The sequence below is a fragment of the Antechinus flavipes genome, chromosome 1 (assembly GCF_016432865.1).
Source record: "Antechinus flavipes isolate AdamAnt ecotype Samford, QLD, Australia chromosome 1, AdamAnt_v2, whole genome shotgun sequence".
Taxonomy (NCBI): domain Eukaryota; kingdom Metazoa; phylum Chordata; class Mammalia; order Dasyuromorphia; family Dasyuridae; genus Antechinus; species Antechinus flavipes.
In genome coordinates, this window is record NC_067398.1 from 675,111,513 (window position 1) to 675,132,455 (window position 20,943).

The 20,943-nt window shown below is 36.7% G+C and overlaps 1 protein-coding gene across 1 annotated transcript in view; it reads left to right on the forward strand.

The window, feature by feature from the left end:
• ELL (elongation factor for RNA polymerase II) overlaps positions 1 to 20,943 on the forward strand; it is a 131,192-nt gene that overhangs the window by 64,688 nt on the left and 45,561 nt on the right. The window contains exons 2-4 of the mRNA XM_051972314.1: positions 1,125 to 1,172; positions 18,339 to 18,460; positions 19,028 to 19,191. Coding sequence (XP_051828274.1) covers positions 1,125 to 1,172; positions 18,339 to 18,460; positions 19,028 to 19,191 — 334 coding nt within the window. The remainder of the gene's footprint in view (positions 1 to 1,124; positions 1,173 to 18,338; positions 18,461 to 19,027; positions 19,192 to 20,943) is intronic.

The window sequence follows — 20,943 nt, forward strand, 5'->3', positions numbered from 1 at the left end:
CTTGATATCAGTGTTATTTTTGCATGTATCACACTCTCATGTAGCTAAAGAGAGGAGTTTTATTTTGATTTTTTTATCTTTGATGATGCATAGCCCAATACTTGGCTTTGGTGTTTAATAAGGATTGTTAAATTGATTTGAAAGAAAACCTGAAGTTATGCTTAGCGTGGTATAGTGTCAAGAACCCTGGGCTTAGAATCAGGAGAATTTCATCTATTGGAATCTAAGACTTTAAGGTTCCTTTTTAGCTGATTACCAACACCTATTAATGATATCTCATAGCCTTGGCCAAGTCATTTTCTTTAACTGGTTCTCAGTTTCCTCATCTGTATAGGGCCAATATTTCTACTACCTACTTCAATGGATTGTGAACAAAGCCTTTTGTAAACTGTAAAGCACCACAGAAATGGGGAGCTGTTATATATACCAATAACCCATGATTTCATTAGCAGGGTAAGCAGTTGTCAGCAAGAATTCTGATATTTTTCCAGAACTAATCATGTTGTCTTCTGTATGCACATGTGATTATAGAATAGAGATTTAATGCTCTTGTTATTGGATATCAAGATCCAATATTATCTTCTGCCACGTATAGCATAATTATTAGTGATTCAGAAGAAAAACTTGATTCTTGGATGATGTATCATTATGATTACCTCATAGTAAGTCTGCTGTGTAAATTCAGAATCTCATTGAGCTATTTAAATAATTTGTTGAAATAATCTTTTTCTTTAAAAAGTCAAAAATCTCAACAGACCGTGACTTCTTCTGAAAGTTAAATAAAATAATTTTAGAGCTGGAAACAATGTAGTTAACTAGTCTGACTTAGTTTATTTTAATATAAGTTTATTTTAATATTTAATATAAATTTATTTTAAATAAAAGAATTGAAACCTAGGGGGACAAAATGATTTTCCTTGAAGCAAGTGTATTTTGGGGGATAAAAAAAACAAACAACATTTTCAATGTGACAGAAGTCTCTCAAGCAGAATTAAATGTTTAAGTATAATGTTAAAGCTTTAAAAATTAGGTACAATCTTGAAAATGGTCTTAAACATAATATTAATGAATTTTAAAATTTCATCATGCTCTTACTGATACATATTTCCCCCTTTTTCTTGTAGGATTCTGTTGCTTTGAGACCATCAATCCGATTTCAAGGAAGCCAAGGGGTAAGAGAGAGAACTTTATATATACAGTCCCTCTCCCAAAATAAGAATTCCTTTCTACAGCATCTCTGATAAGTTGTCATCCAATAGCTTTGGAAGCTACAGGTTGATCTTATTATATCCTTAAAAACAAAAGCAAATTGTACATAGTAGAGACCTGTGGTTTCATTTCATCTACCACCTTCCTTTTTTGTTCTTTTCTGTCTGTGCAGGTGCCCATTTTATTTGGTGTTGAAGTTCAGAATTAAAAATTAAAATAAAAACCAGTATCTCCAGCCTCTGTTTGAACACTTCCAGTGACAAGCTATGTCATTCTGTTAGGATTCTTTCAAGGTGCTAAATAAGTGGAATTGAGGAGACAGTCGTTAAATCTAGTTTAGCTTTGATTTAATCCTACAACAAATAATGATTTCCTAGTGATGTAATGATTGGTGTATACTCAGTGTGGGATATATAAGGAGGAGCTGTCAGGGCCAGAAAGGACAAGCCCACAGAAGCTCTCGGAGTCTCAGTCAGGATTCAGTGGAAGAGATTCTCTACAAGCCGGCAGCTTAAGCTTTTGGAACTAAGACTACAGAAGGTCTCCAGAAAAACTAACTGAGCCCCAAGTGAAGGAGACAAGACTTTGAAAGAGACAATAAAGGATTTGGACTTTAACTCCTGACTGCAGTTGGGGTGGTTACTGAATCCGAAATGAAGGCTGCTCCCAGAAGTCCCTCAAGAAACCTGCTCCCAGAGAACATTATATTTTAGAGAAGAATATTACATTTCATTCCCTATTTTTTTAAAAATTAGTTGTAGATGTAAGAAACTTGTTCTTAAAATCATGTGTCCATTTGGTTTTAACTGTTCAGTCCTTTGATCTTTGTTCTGTTCTGTAGAGCCACAAAGTTTAGTAATTTTCATTTAACAGCATTGCCCTTCAAATATCTAATGACAGACAGATATGTGTGTATGCCTTGAGTTTTCTTCATCTCACTAATTATCTGACTTGTTCTTCATCCTTTCCTTGTGTCACAGTTTCAAGATCTCTCACTTTCTTATTGTGCCTTACTTACTATATTTTGCTGAGGCTAGTAGAGAGAATGTTCTACTAGAAGTCAGAAATTTGGGTTTGAATCCAGGCTCTGTTATTTAACTCATTGTATGATTTCACTTAATCTGACCCTCAGTTTCTTCATCTGTAATTCAGTTCAAATATGTGTTAAGTGATTATTGCTTATATAGAAGACATTGTACTAGGCTCTGGAAATGAAAGTGATGATAATGTCACTGTCTCTCACTTTAGAATTAAAAGTATTTTAGATATTATTGCTTTTGATCCTAGTAGTACTCTTAAAAAGAATATGTCAGATTATACCTCTATCATTAACTATGGGCAAATAACTTAACCTCTCTGTGTTTCAGTTTTCTCATTTGTAAAATGAGAATAGCTGTGGTACCTGTTTCTGGGGATTGTTGTGAAGAAGGAGAAAAAGAAGGAAGGGAACAAGTGTTTATAGAATGCTAGGCACTGTGCTAGGTATTTTATAAATATTGTCTCATTTGATTCTCACAGTAGCCCTTTGAGGATTGGTGCTGTTATTATATTCATTTCATGTTGTGGAAAATGAAGAGTCACACAGCTATTAAGTATCTGAGACCAGGTTTGAGCTCAGGCCTTCTTGAGTCCTTGGCCAGCACTTTATCCCACTGCACCATCTAGTTGCCCCAAGGTTACATGAGATTGTGTATTCAAAGCACATTTACAAACCTTTAGAACTATAGACATGTTTGTTTATATTATCATTTCTCAGTTTAAAATTAGGTCCAGAAAAGTGAAATAACTTACTCCATAATCCCCAGTAAATCAAAGTGTGTGAGCTGAGACTTTTAGCCCCAAGGGAAGACAGAGTTCCTCCCTGTGACCTCATAGTGCTTTAATTACTTGTGATTTCAGCAGATCAAGGAGTGGAAAACTTAGCAAATGACCAGTGATGAATAATCATGTAGACAGGGATGCCAATAGAAGAAAAACAAACAAACAAAAAAATTGTTCTAATTAGTCTGTGAGAGCAAGGAGAATGTTGATGGTAGCAGTCATGACTACTTGGAGCCATTAGTGAAACCTTATTACCCTAGTGCTGCTTTGCAGGTAAGATGTTACAGAAGACAAGTTTTGAACAGTAGAATATGTTTGTGACTTATATTGATGGATAAAAAGTCTTGCCATATAATAATACTGAAAGACTCTATGATTTGGTTATTTCTACAAATAATATTATAATGCATGTTAGAAAAAAATAATATCATTGAATAGCTCCCAGAAAGTGTTTTAAAGTATGATTGGGGTCCTCCTGCTTGTGGAAGAATAAAAATAATGTAATAGCATTTCAGAGGTAGCCATATTAGCCCAACAACTTCATTTCACCTGAATAAACTTCATTTCATCTAAAAAATACCCTTTTTAGATGCACAAAGAAGCAGCACTTGACATAGAATTTAGATCTGTAAGTTAGGGCCATTTCTCAATATACTTCCATGCCATACTCTCTTTCCTTTATACTCTCATGCCATGTGGTATGTTTCATTACTTACCTCATTGTTTTTGTGGAATTCTCTAGCCTTGACTGGCACTGGGAAAGAAAAATAACTCTTTTTAGTGACCTTTCAGATAGCTGCTTCTTCAGTAATAACAATTCTTTCCTTCTCTTAAGCTTTCTGAGTCTGATATTCGTATGAACATCACTATCAGAATTAGCACCTCAAAATTAAAGAACTTAAGACTCTCTATTTCAATCTCTTCTCCAATGTGCAGAGCTCTTCTCAAGCATCCACAGCAGAGGTCCTTCAGCTTTTGCTTGAAGACTTTTTCAAGAAGAGGCATTCAGCTGCTTCAGAATTTGGATTACATAAAGTTAAAACTTTTTCCATAAAGAAAATCAGTGTAGCTAAAATTAGAATAAAAGTTAAGTAAGTGGGAGGAATCTTTGCTGTAAGTTTCTCTGATAAAGATCCCAATTGTGAAAAATGTAGGAAACTAGAGCCATTTCTGAACTTACAAATGGTCATATGTCAGTTTTTAGGGGGAAAAAAATCTAAGTTATCAATAGTAATATTTTAAAAATGCTCTTAATCACTAATAAATACAGAAATGTACATTAATGTTGCTCTGAGATACCACCTTACATCCATCATCACAAAGTTGACCATAAAAGGAAAATGAAAGTGATGGAGTGCATATAGGAAAGCAGGCACAACTGGTCTAGATATCCTGGAAAGCAATTTGGAGCTGTACTCCAAAACCTTGACCCTGATATTAGGTCATTACTTTCAAAGAGATCAAAGAAAGAGGAAAAGGACACATGTACAAACATATTTATAGCAGCTCTTTTTGTGGTGGCAAAGAATTGGAAACTGAGGAGATGCTCATCAATTGGGGAATAGCTGTATAAGTTGTGTCAAATAAAGTGATAACTTTTATATTGTAAGAAATGATGAAAAGAATGGTTTCAGAGAAACCTGGGAAGACAGCATTGTAAGTAACTTTGAAAGAATTAAGGACTCTAATCATCATAGTGACCTATGTCAGATCCTAAGGATCCATGATGAAACATGCTGCCCATCTCCAGATAGAGAGTTGATGGACTCAGTGCAGATCAGCATATTTTGGGAGACGTGGCCAGTTTTTTTTTTTTTTTTGCTTGACAATACAAGTTTATAATGGGCTTTGTTTTTCTTGCTTTCTCAGTAATAGGAGAGAGAGATTGGAGAGAATTCAGAACAAAAAAAGAAAAATAAATGGTTTAAGGGGGGGAAAAAAAGGAACGTGACCATATCCTAAAGCATCCTATTCCACTGTTGTCTCTAGGAAGTTCTTATTAACCTGCACTCTATCTTCCTGTATTTTGTGCCCATTTGTCCAAATTCTCCCATCTCAGTCATATATAATGTGACTTCCCTCTTTTTCATGATAGCTTTTTTGATATTTGAAGGTGACTATCATTTTTTTCTCAAGGCATGTTTTTCTTGGGTACACATCACCATTTCTTTCAGCTTCTTCTTGTGATGTCATTCAGTAAACATTTATTAGGCTTTTGCTGTGTGCCAGGAACTATGCTAAGCACTGGGGATATAAAAAAGAGGCAGTAGCCCCTGTTTTCACAGAGCTATAGCACAGGATAAATAGAAAATAATTAACAGAGGCATGGCACTGGATTAAAGATGAGTTAAGGAAGACTTCCTGTAGAAGGAAGCCTTTTGGTTGGGATTAAAAGGAAGTCCAGGGTAGTAGGCAGAGTTAAGGTGGGGGAGAGTATTCCAGGCATGAGGAGTAGCATGTGCAGAAACATGATTTAGACATGATTTAGAATCCTTCTTTATCCTATTCACCTATGACAAGCTCTTTCCATATCTCATGGAATTGTAGAATTTTAGGGCCTATTGGGATCTTAGTGATGAAGACTTGTCCTGTTTTTTTAAGGATGAAGAGCATGAAACGTGGAAAAATTGTGTCATGACCAGTCTCATTTCTAAAACTTTTAGCATTAAAAACAAACAAAAAACTAAAACAAAAGCACTCACTTTTCTATACCCTGTTGGTATATATCTTCAGAGGCTAGACATGATTTGGAGTTTGCTCACTACTTTGTCCTTTCAGGCCAGGGTAACATAAGATACGGTATTTAAAGTAATACTAAGCAAGCCAATTTTTTTTTTTCCCTTAGCACCATAAAATTATATTGCCTGTGCTTAGTGTAGAAGACAGGCAGGTACTCTTAACCAGTATATGAGCCTCTTGGGGGAAGCACAATACCTGGCACATACTAAACACTTAATAAATGCTTGTTGACATTTTGATTTGAAGGTTTATTTTCAAATTATAGAATGGCAGTCGACATTTGGATAATGACAGAAAATTATTAAGTACATTAATTTATGAAAATAACATGATCATCCATTAAATATAATGTATGACCCTGGACAGGTCAAAATTTCTGTCTCAATTTTCCCATCTTTCATATGGGAATAATAGCATCTTTCTCACAGGGTTTTTATTACAATAAGGAGATATTAAGACAATGAGATAATACTTATAAAGCACTTTTTAAACCATAAAGCACTATTTAAAGCTAGTTATCATTATTATTACTGATAATGATCAGCAATGAGGTGATGCACTGGATAAAGAATTGAGCCTGAAGTTAAGAAGACTTGAATTCAAACCCAGCCTCAAACATCTGCTAGTTATATGATTTTAGACAAGTCCCTTAACTTCTATCTGCCTCCACTTCCATATCTGTAAAATGGGAATAGTAATAGCTTCTATTTAAGAATTGGTCTGAAAATCATCAACTTCCACAAGGTTATTGAAATGTTGGAAACTGGTGAGATCATAAGGAAAAAGGAAGGAAAAAGAATAGAAGACACAGGACAGAGCTCTGTGGGAACAACCATGGGTAGAGGATGTGACCCTATGAAAGGCCAACAAAGGAGATTGAGGAATGATCCAACAGTGGGAGAAAAGTGAGGATGGAATATTGTCCTGAAAACCTAGGGAGAAGTGCCAGAGAAGAGATCAGGAAGAAGGAGGACTGGAAAATGGTCGTTGTCTTTGGCAATGAAAAGATTATTGGTAACTTTGGAGAGAGCAACTTCAGTCTAGATGGTAAACTTGGAAGCCAGGTTAAGAATTAAAAAGAGCGTGAGGAAAGTAAGCACATGGCCTTCTCAAGGAGTTTGGCCACAAAAGGGAAAAGAAATATGAGATGATATAGGGATGGATGGATCGTGTGAGGGTTTTTTGAGTATGGAAGTATGGGAGAAATATGGACATGTTTGAAGATAGTAGGGAAGTAGCCAGTAAAAAAGGAGAGATTAAAAATAAATGTGAAGGTGGGATTGGTGGAGAAGAAAGGATGGATTAGGATCCCTTGTACATGTAAGAGGATTTACCTTATAAAAAAGATCTTTCTTCATGTGAGAGGTAAAAGAGGAGATCATGGCAGAAAGCGTCTGGGTGACGTGAGATGAAGAGGGAAGAAGAGGGAGCTCTTGAAGAATGGCCTCCATTTTTTTCATTGGAATGTGAAGGAAGGAGAGACTTGAAAGAGTCACTGTAGCGAGTGGGATGAGGTAATTGGGGAAATGTAAAAGGATTCCTTGCAATAGTGAGAGTCTAGTTCAGATTATGCACAGACATTTGTAGGACCCTCTCAGCATAATTTTATGGTTTCTTGATCCCTTATCCCCTTATTGTCCATCTTGTCTTGCTAAATCTCAGCTTTGGACAACTCCATCTGCTTCCTTTATGTGATATATGTGCTACTTAATGAAGCTGGAGAAAAAGAAGTCATTGTAGAGGTGATGTGGTTCACCAGGGATTCTAGATGGGGAAGGAATGCTGCTATACATAGTACAGGGTTGTTGGTTTGGGGAGGACATGACAAATTGAAGGATTGCTCACTGGTTGATGAGGAACCAGAGTTTTGGTTTTAGTGGAAAGGTGGAATGACAGTAGATTGTGATCATCTGATAAGAGAATTTCAAAGTTCATGACCATGAACATGATGCAGTTGTGATTGATGGCAAAATGAAAGCTGTTAACATTGTGGTGGAAGGTGGGCGAAGGTGAAGGTCAGGAGTAAATTGAGGAAATGTGAGGGGAATGTGCTTGAGATAGTATCAGTATCATTTTCTATGTGGAAGTCTCCTAGGGTGAGAGCAGGCCAGAAAACCTCTTCTAGATCTTACTTGGCCATTAACATGTTGCAGGTCACTGAACCAACATTTTGAGCCCAGCTTTCCTTATTATGGATATATATGGATAGAAGCAGTGTAACACAACCTTCATCTTGGATGCTAAGATGTGACTGTGACCTAATTCCTGCCTCCATGATGTTTATAGAATATTAGGGGAGAGAAAACATGTATTAAATAACTAATACAAGACAGAATGTAACAGTGCAGTAAGAGAAATAAAATTTTTGGAGGAGTTCAGAAAAGAGAAATAATTTTCAGTGATGCAGGGAAGAAAGCTGGTCATTTCGTGTCCCAGAGTAGCTGGGTGGGAAAAGGCAACAGTTATAGTCAGCAAGCTTTTATTAAGTGTTTCCTATGTATCAGGCACCATGCATTTATATTTGAGAATACAAATACAAGTAGAAAGGGAGACAGTCTTTGCCCTCAAAGAATTTTCTCTCCTTTCTTTCTTTCTTTCTTTCTTTCTTTCTTTCTTTCTTTCTTTCTTTCTTTCTTTCTTTCTTTCTTTCTTTCTTTCTTTCTTTCTTTCTTTCTTTCTTTCTTTCTTCTTTCTTTCTTTCTTTCTTTCTTTCTTTCTTTCTTTCTCTTTCTTTCTTTCTCTCTCTCTCTCTCTCTCTCTCTCTCTCTCTCTCTCTCTCTCTCTCTCTCTCTCTCTCTCTCTCCCCTTTTTCCTGTCTTTCCCTCCCCTCCCCTCTCCCCTTCTTTTGGTGATGCAGCTGGAGTTAAGTAACTTGCCCAGGATTACCCACCTAAAGAAGTAGCAAGTGTCTAAGGCTGGATTTGAACTCAGATTCTTCTGACTCCAGGGTCCCCTCTATCCACTCTACCAGGTACCTGCCTGACCATGGACTTTGCATTCTTATGAGGAAAGAACACTAAATTAGTTTAGCTTTCAGGAGGGATATGGTGGTAGAGAAAATCCTAAGAGCATAGAAAGTCCTGGGACGTGACCAGCCTGGGAACTTCCTTGAGTGGAAGTTCTGGAGGAGATTTTTACCATTGGGAGGCTGTAGTGAGCCTTCTGTTGTTGAGGCAGGGAGTGCAGCATCAATGGATAGCAGGTAGTGGGTTCTGAATCAGATGTTCTGAAGGACTTCTGGCAGAGCATCATTTAACATAAGAAGAGTGTAGTATGTGTCAAATGAAACATAAATCTTGGTGGTCTTTCAGGGTCTTTTTAAATCCCAGCCCTGGATTGTGGAGAGCATCCTTCCTCTGGGAGGAGTTAGAAGAAGACCAGCTGAGATCTGTTCCAGCTGTACATCTCTAGTAAAATATTCTGCCTGGAATTCAGGGGAGCTGAAGGGAAGTAGCAGAAGGAAAGGCTGCAAAGGTAGAAAGGGGCCAGATGGAATGGAGGATCTTGAATTAGGATTTCTGCTGGCTAGGAAACAAGTTATTTAGTAAAGGTTTTGAGTCACATGATTTAATCTGACAGCAATGACTTTCATATTACTATTTGAGGACTTCATTGTATAGTTGGTTAGGGTAAAAATTGGAGAGAGAATTGAGGCTAAACTCCAGAAGTGACTGTCTGAGGCTGTAAAGTAGAACTCATAAACTGCCAAATGTGTTTTTTGTAGAAGTGTTTGAAATCAGGCATTTCTCAACCCAGAATGAAATTCTTGGTTTCATGTCCATTTGCCTGGTAATAAGGGTTTTGAAAGATCAGCTGCAATTTTAAGATCTTACTCTCCTCAGATATGAGTTAACTTTGTGGAGTCTAAATTGACCTATACCAGTTTTGGAATTACTTTATAAGCAAATCAGCTCTGAGAAGCCAAGGACATCTGGCATTTTGATGCTTCCTACCTCAAAAAAAGATAGAAATATTGGGCTGCTCCACCCCCTCCTGAAACTTGTTAGCAAAACTTGTTCTTTATAAAACATACAAATTTTTCAGTTGAGGCTTATCCACCTGTGCTCACTGAAAGTCCTTAACAATGTCCAGAACTCAGTATTTCTGTTTGTGTAAAAGCTGGCATCAGCTGGAAACTGTAGACTTGCTGCCTCTTTCTTTATGGCCTATGAACTAATAATGTTTTTTACATTTTAAAATAAAATTTGACTGTACTTTGAGAAATATCCCCCCCCCCCCCTGGGCAGTTGGGGTTAAGTGACTTGCCCAGGATCACACAGTCAGGAAGTTTTAAGTGTCTGAGTCTAGATTTGAACTCAGGTCCTCCTGACTTCAGAGCTGGTACTCTATCCACTCTACCACCTAGTTGCGCCTAAAAAAATGTTTAAAAAAAAAGTATTTGACCCTTTGCAGGAAGAAGCAACACTGGTCTCCTAAGATCTGGGATCTTGGACAAGCCAGGTTTGGCTAGTAAGGGGGTGCAGTGTGGAGAGGATTGTTAAGAGAGGGGAATTCAAATATGACCCCAGACACTTTGTAACTCTAGGGCAGTCACTCCATTGTCTGCCTCTGTGTCCTCATTTTAAGATTAGAAATAAAAACAGGATCTGCCTCCACATTTGCTGAAAGGATCAAAGAAGGTAATGTCTTGTATTTTATTGTACTTTGCAGACTTTAAAGCACTGTTTAGAGTTAGCTCTAAATAAGTCATTTTCTCTCTCTGAGCCTCAGCAGCTTTATTTCTCAAGTAGAGGTGATGTAGATCTACTTCCCCTCCCTTACTAGATTCTAGGTGCGAGATGTCTAAATGCGATCCCTGCTTACCTTTGTGATCTTTGAACCTTGTACCTTCATATGTACAAAATTTTTGTGAAGATTAATAACTCATTTATAGAACACATTATGGTCAAAGAGTAAATCGTGATCTTGGTCCCAGGTCATATTATATGCAATGCCTTCATATTAGCTGATAATGGCAGCTCCTCATATTTATACTTTAATAATGATGATTGTCATCTGTATAGCTCTTAAGATTTACATGCCTTATCTCAACATAACACTGTGAGATATTATAGGTATTATAATGCCCTCTAGAATGAGGAAGTTGAGGCTCAACGTGATTACATAGCTTGGCCTCAGCCTCATGTCTAAGGCAGCATTTTAACTTTTCACAGTTTAAGTCCATTGCTTTTTCTAAAAGCCAACAGCCTCCTGATCTATGGTTTGCATAATTGCTTTCCTCTGAACAACACCCTGAGCTACATTGTGTTCAATTTTCGCTCTCTTTTACCGATAATTGAGGCTAAACTCCAGAAGTGACTGTCTGAGGCTGTAAAGTAGAACTCATAAATAAATGAGAGAGCAGTGACTTGGACCTGAAGGCTCTGTCCTGTGCTCTTCCCCCTATGCTGAATTAAGGCCCCAGTGTATTTGAAATGAAAGAAAAGAAAAATCAAAACAATTTCTGTTAGTGTGTGGATCAGTGGAACTGATTAACAGAGATACTTCTCATTTTTTTAAGTCATAAGCTTAAAATCTAAATATGAGCTTTCAATAGTAAGGCCTTTCTTTCACTGATGACTATTATCTGGGCTTAATTAAAAAGAGAATTAAGAAGGTAGATTTCATATAATAATGTAATTTAACAAGTCACACGTGGTGATTCTAAATTGCACTGATGTATCCTGGAGGCAGAAGTGGCATTTGTGTGAGTAGAATCAAGATCACCTCTTTGTCACCTTATTTTGTCAGTTGTTCAGTTAATTACCTAGTCAGTGAAGGCTTTGAAGAATGAAGGGCTAGTTTAACTGGCGTAGACAGAAAAGACTTTTGTTTTTTTTTAAATTATATTCTTTTATGGGGTGGGACAGACTGTGTGCTTTTGAGTGTTACATTCATGAGTCAAGGTAACTTGCTTCCAGAATTAACAGTTAGGCTTGAAAATTTTTTGGCTTCAAAAAAGCAAATCACAGTGATTATAAGAAGGGAAATTGAAAAGAGACATTCTGTCATTCAGCCTGCTTCATCTCCAAACAATCCCATTCAAGACAGACTGTGACCCTTGAAACTAACCTGCTTCCCATGTTGAGCTGTAATCCCTTCCCTGAATATGCCCCGCAGCTCCTCTGACTTAATTTGTCACTTCAAAGGCTGTGCTTTTTGCTGTAGACATCATTTTGTAAATCACCAGGGAGAGCTACAAGTCCTAAATTTGGGACTGATTTCAAAGAGAAAAAGTTTAAAAAAGTATTGTGCGGGAATTTCATGACTTTAAATTTAAGCAGAAGCCACCACTTTCCTTTCTCCATATGTGTATCAGATCAGAGAGGGGAAGGAACTAGGATTTCCTTGGAATTCTTTGAAAGCAAGAGGAAGCCCAGCCCCTCAGCCTGCCATTATGTTAAATCCTGAGGCTGGCTCTATCAGCCATTGTTCAAAATAAAGCAAAATCTTGAATATGGACATATATCAACTTCTTACTGCTCTATTAATATCATAAACTCAGAATTGGAAGAGACATCAGAAGCCAGCCTCTATCCAAAATCAAAGCTTCTCTATAAAGAAGCCGTCTATCTCCAGTAATAGATCTCACTGTTTACTAGGCATTTTCAGACAACTCAATAATTGTTCAAAGAAATTTTCTTCATATTAAACCAGGTTTCTTTAGTTCTGCCTTGTGGAGCCAATCAAAATAAATCTAATCTCTTTTTTACATGACTTCCATTCAGATATTTGAAGGCATCACTTGAAACCCTCTAAGTTTCATAATATTTAACACCAATGTTTTTGATGAACATAATTTCAAATTCCCTTCAACATCCTGATCACCCTCTTCTGGATGTGCTCTAGTTTATCAAGTTTCCTTCCTACAGGAGACACCCAGAACAATTCTATGTATGGGAGTCTAACCTGAGAGGATAGATAACAATGTTCCTCTTCCCAAATCTTGCATCACTAAGAAAAAGAATTGTTTTAAGAGACACCTTTTTAAAAATTCTTTAAAATTCCCTAAATTATATAGTAGTAGCAGACATATACTTTTAAGATTTCCCAGACCCAAAAAAAAAAAAAAAAAAAAGAAAAAAAGAAAGAAAGAAAGAAAGAAAGGCATTTATTTGGCATGTGTTTTTTGTATCTGCTTATGTTTCTTATTTCTCCTAACCTATAAGCTTCTTGAAAGCTGGGATTGTTTGGTTTTTGTCTTTATGCCTATGGTTCCTAGCATGGTATCTGGAACACAGTAAGCAATTGGTAATTATAGTGTTGGTTGATTTGATTCTCACAAAATCTCTTAAGATAAGGGTTTTTCCTCCTCTCCCTCTCCCCCAGGTTGTCAGGACAGCTGCATCTCTCCCAGCACTGGTATCTTTCAGAAGATGTGCCCCCAGGACAGTGCTTCTCAAACTTTGTAGTTCTTGCTGTGAGAAATTGATGCTTGCCTCAGAGAGTCTGTGGTGTTTTTGGAGGGCTGGGGGCCAATACACTTGCTGTTTCCTTTTAATACCTACAGCTAGTTTGATTTGATTCTTCTTTTGGATTTTATACCAGCTATCATATCACTTTAAGATTAGCTATGTGCCTTACACATATTAATTTATTTTTATTCTCACATTTGACTCTTAGTCCTGTTGTCTGTTTGCTAGCTAGGCTGTTTGAGAGTACTGGAGAACACTGGACTTGGAGTCAGGAAAGGCCCGAGTTCAAATTCATCCTCACACACTTAATAAGCTGTGTTACCTTGGGCAAGTCATTTAATTTCTTCAACTGTAAAATGGGATAAGGCTAGCATCAACTTTCCAAGGTTGTTGAGATAATAATTGCAAAGTGCCTAGTGCAGTGCCTGGCACGTGGTATTGCTTATTCTCTTGTTCTCTTCCCATTTCTTTCTTCCTGTAAGGTTCAAGGTTTGGCATGTTTTGAGGTTAGAGTGTGTGTATTAATAATGGGCAAGTTCTGTGTATTTTATTAATCTTACATTATATCACATTATATAATTGGGCAAGGAAAATATTTAAACAAAATTATTATTTATGTTTTCTTTAATCTTCAATAAAATAACTTCCAAGATTTTGTAGTCCTTTGAGAATCTTTGGCTATTTTTGTTTTGAATTATCATCCATCCAAATTCTATCCCATTTTTGTGTTTTTGTAAATAATTTTTTAAAGGTACTTTATAATTGCCCCTATTATATTTTATTTTATCAGATTTGCTACATACTCCTGTTCTAACAGACCTAAATTCTGTGGTAGGGATTGGCTTTTCTTGATTTATATCATCCAGTAATTTGAAAACGTTGCCTTTATCCCTGACACATTAGAATCAGAACTGAGGAAAGAGAAACCTGAGATTGCCTGCTGCCAAATACTTAACTGCCTGAGGAGTTAGCTTGCAAGTGTTGCATAATATTAGAAGTTCAAAATCTAGAATCACATTTAGATACAAAGAGGCAGCAAAATGTTACAAAGAGAATATTGAGACAGAACCTTGGAAATCAAGATTCCTGTATAATCTTGACTAACTTTCATGTTTCTGGATTTCTCCTCTTAAAAATAAGGTGTTAGGATTACTAAAGGCCCCTTTGAGAGCTGGTGTTTTTTCATCCCAATTTTGTTTTTCATGGCAATTGGACTTAAAAGTTGCTAATTGTAAATAGAGTAAGAATTGGAAAACAGGTAGGGAGGGAGGGTTCAGTAGCTAGAGCTCTGAACCTGGAGTCAGGAAGACCTGAATTCATATTTGACCTCAAATACTTATGTAACTAGGTAGCCTCAAATAAGTCACTTTACCTCTGCCTTCATTTCCCAAACTAGAATAAGAATTACTGATGGCTAATATTTATATAGTGTTTACTATGTACCAGGCACTGTACTAAGTGCTTTACAAATATCAATCATGATATTTGATTCTCACAACAATCCTTGGAGTGAAGTGCTTTTATTTTCTCCACTTTATAGATGAAAGCCTTTTTGACTTGCCCAAGGTCACATAGCTAGTAGGTGTCTAAAGCTGAATTTGAACTCCAAAGCCATTGCTTTATCTTCTAGGCCTCCTGGCAGTCCTCAAGAATGGGATCCTTAATAGCACTTACCTCCCAAGTTTACTTACTGTGAAGTGTTTAATACAACTGGCATGTAGCAGGTGCTAAGTAAATGCTTGTACTTTTCCTTTTGTTCCCAACTGAAAAGCTGGCTAAATTTCTTGCTATCTGGAATATTTAAACAGAATGCTGAGTTTTCCGAATATTTTCAATTAGTCTTCAAATACTGCTGAGAAAGATCCAGTTCTTTTCTTGCATAATTTAACCAGATCTCACTTGTTTGGTGTTTTGATAGTTCGCATTTTTTATACTTTTAAAAATTCTATTGATATCAAGCTTAGCTGCTAATCTTCTTGGAGGTAACAAGCCCTGAATCTCAACTATTTTTTATATATGTATAGGATATCAAATGAGGTTTAGGCACTAGATCTGAAACAGAAGAATCCTAAAATTGAATGCTTATTTCAAAATAGGTCAAATTCAGAGGCTTCAAGAAGTTTATATATTAGAGTTCCTTGGAGAGAGAAAGCCTGTCTTTTAATGGAAGATAACCTAAATTTCTTTATATTCTTTAACCCTCCCTCAAAAGGAAATTCATTGTGCTATTTAGATTTGCTTCTCTCTCACTCTTTTTCTCCCTCTCTTCTCCTCCCCCTCCTTCCTCCCCCAAATTATTCTTAAGCTTTCCAACTAAAGGAACACAGCACTGTTAGGGAGTTACCCTTGATTTTTTAACCTTTTTAGATAATGCAAAATACCATTTATTTTTGCCCTTATATACCTTTGGTTAAGGAAAACTAAAAGTATATGATTAATCCCCTTGTTAAAGATATTATAAATAGAATCATGATGTTGAAGTTGATGAGAATTTAGTTCAATCCTTTCATAAAATATGTCTCCCCCTCCCCACTATAGCGTACTAAAACGCCAAGGGACAGTAAGCAATTTAATTCAATGTCTCTGTTTTCCAGAAAATAACTGAAATGGGCTCTTTGAAGAGGTAGGAGTTGGCCAGTGTCACACAGCAAGTCCTAGTATACACTGTCTCTAACAAGTCATCCTCTCTTCTTTCTGTAAATGTCCCCAGTGATGTAGAACTCACTGTTATTTCATGTTTGGTCAGTTCTAATTATAAACAAGTCCCTATTTCCTTTTGAACTGAAATTTATTCCCTTGCAACTTTCAGCCCCTGCTCTGAGTTCTGTTTTCTGATCCAATTCCCCTTTGACAGCTCCCTCTTCAGATGTTTAAACACAGCAATAAGGTGACCCTTACGACTTTTGCAATCTAAATGGTACTGATAGAATTCTGTAGTTGAATCTGTACTATTCATCAGCCATTTTACTTTAGTACAAGGTTTAAATCTTAGGATTTCAAATCAGAAGCCCTAGTACAGTTCCTGGCTCCAGTGTTTTCTTAGCTGTGTAGTTGTGGACAGCCTCTATTCCCTCTTTTATCAAATGGAAATGATATTTGTATGATCTCTTCTATTTGGAGTGGTTGTGAGGAAAGTATTTTAAAAGTTGCAAATCACAATAGAAATGGGAGTTGTTTAATTGGTATTAAAAAGACTAATGGAGTTCTGTCTTAGCAAAATCATGGTGTTTTATTTGCAGGTGACAAAAAGAAAGGATCAAAGAGTGTTTGAAAAAGCAGTTAATAAGAGAGGTTTCAGGTTCAATCAGAAGTGGCTTTTGATTTTTTTCCTAGTTTTATGATTTCTTAGAATTTGCTTCCAGTTAATGTATTTGGGGTAATTATAAATAAAAGTCAAACTAAAAACACACCATGATTTTTCTGATGCTTTTCATGAACTCCTGATTGGCATTGATTTTCAGAAACTTGAAACTCAGTCATCTGTGTAGTGTGTTTCGAATGACTTGTAATTGAGAACAAAAGTCACATCTGTAAATGGGTTATTTTAAGTCTACTCTGGGTGGTTACATGTGTTCAGTGAGTAGTATATCAACAGCAGGAGTCCTAGTGAAATACTTGGTGCATAAATGAGGTAGAACTGAATCTTAGCTTTGGAGAAAAAATAGATTCAGGCTAGAATCTCAGAGCTAGAAGTTCTTTTAGAATATAGAGTACAGAGTTTCAAAATGGGAATTTCTTTCCAAATTCAAAGATAAAATATTTTGTTTAGTCATGATAAGTGAAGAATAGAACTGAGTCTAGAACCCAGGTATCTTAATATCTTTATAGTATTCATTTATAATATTCTTTATTATATATGCTGTTAGCTCCCCAGATTAAGTATATATATTTTTTATTATAGAAAAGTTAATTATTTGGTTTCAAGTCCCCTTGACATATCCAGTAAATAAATATTTTTCAGGTCCTTGTGTACTTAAAATGTAGTATTAAATTCATCTGCCCTCCTTTGGCTAACTTTGTTTAAAAGCAAACAAAATAAAAGCAACTCTTCTCTCCTTCCCACCCCCGCCCCCTCCCAGCTCCCAAATTAAAGCCGTATGTTTAACATCTTGCTTTTAGGTAAGACAGGAAGAAGATGAGATTTTAGTGAAACTTTTTCCTTTAAATCAAATGATTTATTTAATTTTATTTTCCAAGAGGTCTAGGTGTATAGTGATAATTTTATAATAAAAAGCTGGTAACTAAAGAGAGAACACACTTTTTTCCTATCCCAGCCATCTTCCTCATAGTCTGGAATGTGCTAGATATAATTACTTGTCAACAGCATCACATGTGGCCTTTCCGTCTCTAAGTCATCTTGCCCCTGAAACTGTCGTCATTCATTCACCAATTATTTGTTAAGGATCCACTATCCACTAAGTTCTGGGTAGAAGGTGAAAAGGAACAGTGGGAGGAATAGAACTAAAAGGGGTAAGGAGGAAGGGCGCTGGGTGTCCTGAGAGTTCAAAGGAAAGAGGAATCCCTTTTGGCTGGGAAAGGAGGAGAGGCAGCATGTGAGCAGGAGCTCCAAAAGCACAAGTAGGACATTGACAGAAAAGAGTCCAGGTGTGAGAGCAGCCAAAAGTGGAAATCCAGGGTCCTGATGGGACTCATTTGGATTTCTCTTCTGATCATGGTAAAGCTTGATAGCTGTTTGTACACATATTATGACAAGAGAAATTTAAAAATTAATGAGAAATAAAATTAGTTCCTCTCTGTAAAAATTCCTGCGGTTTGAGTAATTTATTCATAAGGTCAGTCAGTTGGCACGGAACCTAAAGTGCTGGGATTCTAACTCTGCCACTTCTTAGCTGTTTGACCTTGGGCAGTTCACCAAACACCTCTCAGCTTCAGTCTCCTCGTGTATAAAATGGGGGTAGTAATAGCATCCACCTCCCAGAGTTTGATGAGGGTCAAATGAGAGAATATGTGTACAACAATTTGCAAATCTTAAAGTGCTGTATTATAATTGCTAGTTGTTCTTATTAAGATTGGTCTTGGCTTATGATGGTAATGATGGTTTAACCAATGATTTTTTTTTGGTTAACCTTAATAAAAGTCACATAGTGCCACTTTCCAAGTGACTGACACTTTTCCCCTTCCCTTTCCAAACAGCACATCACAATTCCCCGGCCTGGTTATCCAACAGACGTACGAACTTTCACATTTTATCTTTCAAATATTGGCAGGGATAGCCCCCAAGGGAGCTTTGATTGCATCCAGCAATATGTGTCCAGGTGAGTGATGTTATAGAATAATTTGTGTCAATGCAAATATGCGTTGACATACCTGTCCTTTTAAAAAGTTATGTCTCTGCCTACAGTTACACCAAATTTTGTTTTTAAAACATGTACTCCAAGGTCACAGAATCACAGAATTTTAGAGTTGAAAGCAACTTTGAAACTCATAAAATGGACTATTAGAGGTGGAAAGATGTTAGAGATTTACAGATGAAAAAAATTGGGGCCCAGAGAAGGGAAATAAGTTCATTTGCCCAAAGCCACTGGATTAGTAGCATTGCTGGCACTAGAACCCAAGTCTCCTAGAGCTATCTAGTCAGGAGTGTATGTCAGGAATATTTTCCAATATTCTAGGCTGGAGTAACATGGTAGAGAGTGACCTTAATAGGCTCTTTGGTGGTTAAATTTACTGTTCTATTTGAAACGAATTTGTAGAAGGGAGACATTTGAGGGCAAGTGTCAGCTTTCAGGAAATGACCAAGCCTTGGAGTTTCTTCACAGGTTTTCTGGCTGTCAGTTATTTGTTAACAAAGTGAAGAACTCAGTTTATTATTTGTATTTCAGCAATGGAAATGTCCACCTGGACTGCCTGGGCAGTATACAAGACAAGATTACTGTGTGTGCCACCGATGATTCTTACCAAAAAGCCCGACAAAGCATGGCTCAAGCTGAGGAGGAGACTCGAAGCCGCAGTGCCATCGTCATTAAACCAGGAGCTCGTTATGTCGGTAAGGTGCATAGGAACATGGTCATCTGAGGGCTATATGTTGATTCATCAGATGTTAAATGCCTCCAAAATAAAGTTAAACTCTGTTACCTGGCATCCCACACGAATTTGCCCACCTCACTAGACACTAAATTGTTCTTGGCAAACTTGCTGGGTCTAGAACTTATTTCTTGCTTGTCCACCTCTCAGGCAAGCTTTCACTCAGAATCTGTCTTCCTCTTCATTTCAACATTTCTTCTCTTCTAAAATTCAGGTCACATGCCACTTCCTGGAAGCCTTCCCTAGTCATCCTATATGAAAGAGACCTTTACCTCTTAATTTCATAATGTATTGTTCTCATTTTATGCTATTGATGACAATCTTTGTAGAAATTATTTCTATAGTCCTTTGAAGTTCCATTTAACAACCTTGTAAGGTAAGTATTATCATCCCAATTTTATTTATAAGAAAGCCAAGATTTATATAATTAATATTTTTCAATTTGTAGTTTTCGTTTGTTCACCTTGATGCAAGTCTTTGATTGATAGATGACCTGATTCTGAAAGATTGTCAGCAAACACAAGTTATGGCAGCTCCTTCCAACTTGGGATAGCTGGTCAGCAGATTTCTGTAGCGATCATAACACAAAGGAAAGGAAGTAGAGAGGGTCATTACCTTAGATGACCACATGTGATCCTGTTGACAACAGACTGATTATCTAGTGAGGAGAGTGGATGTTCTTAGGTAAAACAACCAAAGAAGAGGCTATAAGATCTGTGTCAGTGAGGGGAGTACCCATACTGATGAAATGAAAGCTTCTAGTAGTTTAGTCTGTATTTATTGCATATTGGTTATATATTCTTATTCTATATAACAATACATTTTCAAGTTTAAATAAAGGTAAATTGTACATAGCCTTTATTTGTTAAGAACTTAACATTCTAGTAGTTGAAAGAAAACATTTACAGAGATTAATATAAATTAAACTCTGCTTGGTATATAAGAATAATAATAAAAATACAATAAGATCAGGTGATAAAAAGCAATACCAGCAAGGAATGTCAAGGAGGAATCATGGGGGGAAAGTAGGCTTCAAAAGTTTCAATAGAAAGTATTAGACTATGGGGAATTCTAGGTACAAGAGGAAGGTGTCCAGAAAGGATGAATCACATTTTGCTTAGAGTAATGAACTTTTTTTTTTTTTTTTTTTTGATATTTTTTCCTTTCTTTTAAATTTGAGCTCTGCTCCCCAGGTGGAAGAAGTACTCTCAAGGCTCTTGTGCCAGGGGCTGCAGGCCCTGGCTGTTTTTCTGGCACTGTGCTGATGTTGCCCTGAGCAATTCACTACTTAGTTTCCAATCTTTTAAAGTAATACACTTAATTTCATCAGGGGAGTGGCAGGAGAGAAGCTAGCAAGGGAAGTTAAGAGTGAGATCAGAAAGAGTTGTGAATTTGGCTTTAGCACTAGTGAGAAAGAGCCATACTGCACCTGAGTAGCAATGAAGGTGTCAGGGAGTGATGGTTAGATCCAGAGATGAGAATTGAGAGACCAGTATAAAGCTGAACTGGTCCACTCCAGGATCAAGAGTAGAGAAGGGAGTGAAGATAATAACTTGAGAAATTACTAAAGGGTGGAGGTATTAGATGTTTCAGTGAGGGCAAAGAAGGTGAGATATAGAGATGGAATGAGATGAAGTTTTAGTCAGATCAATGAAAGTTGAAATTTTTACTTAAATAAAAGCAGCATTACTATGTAATGAGGAGAACCAATGTG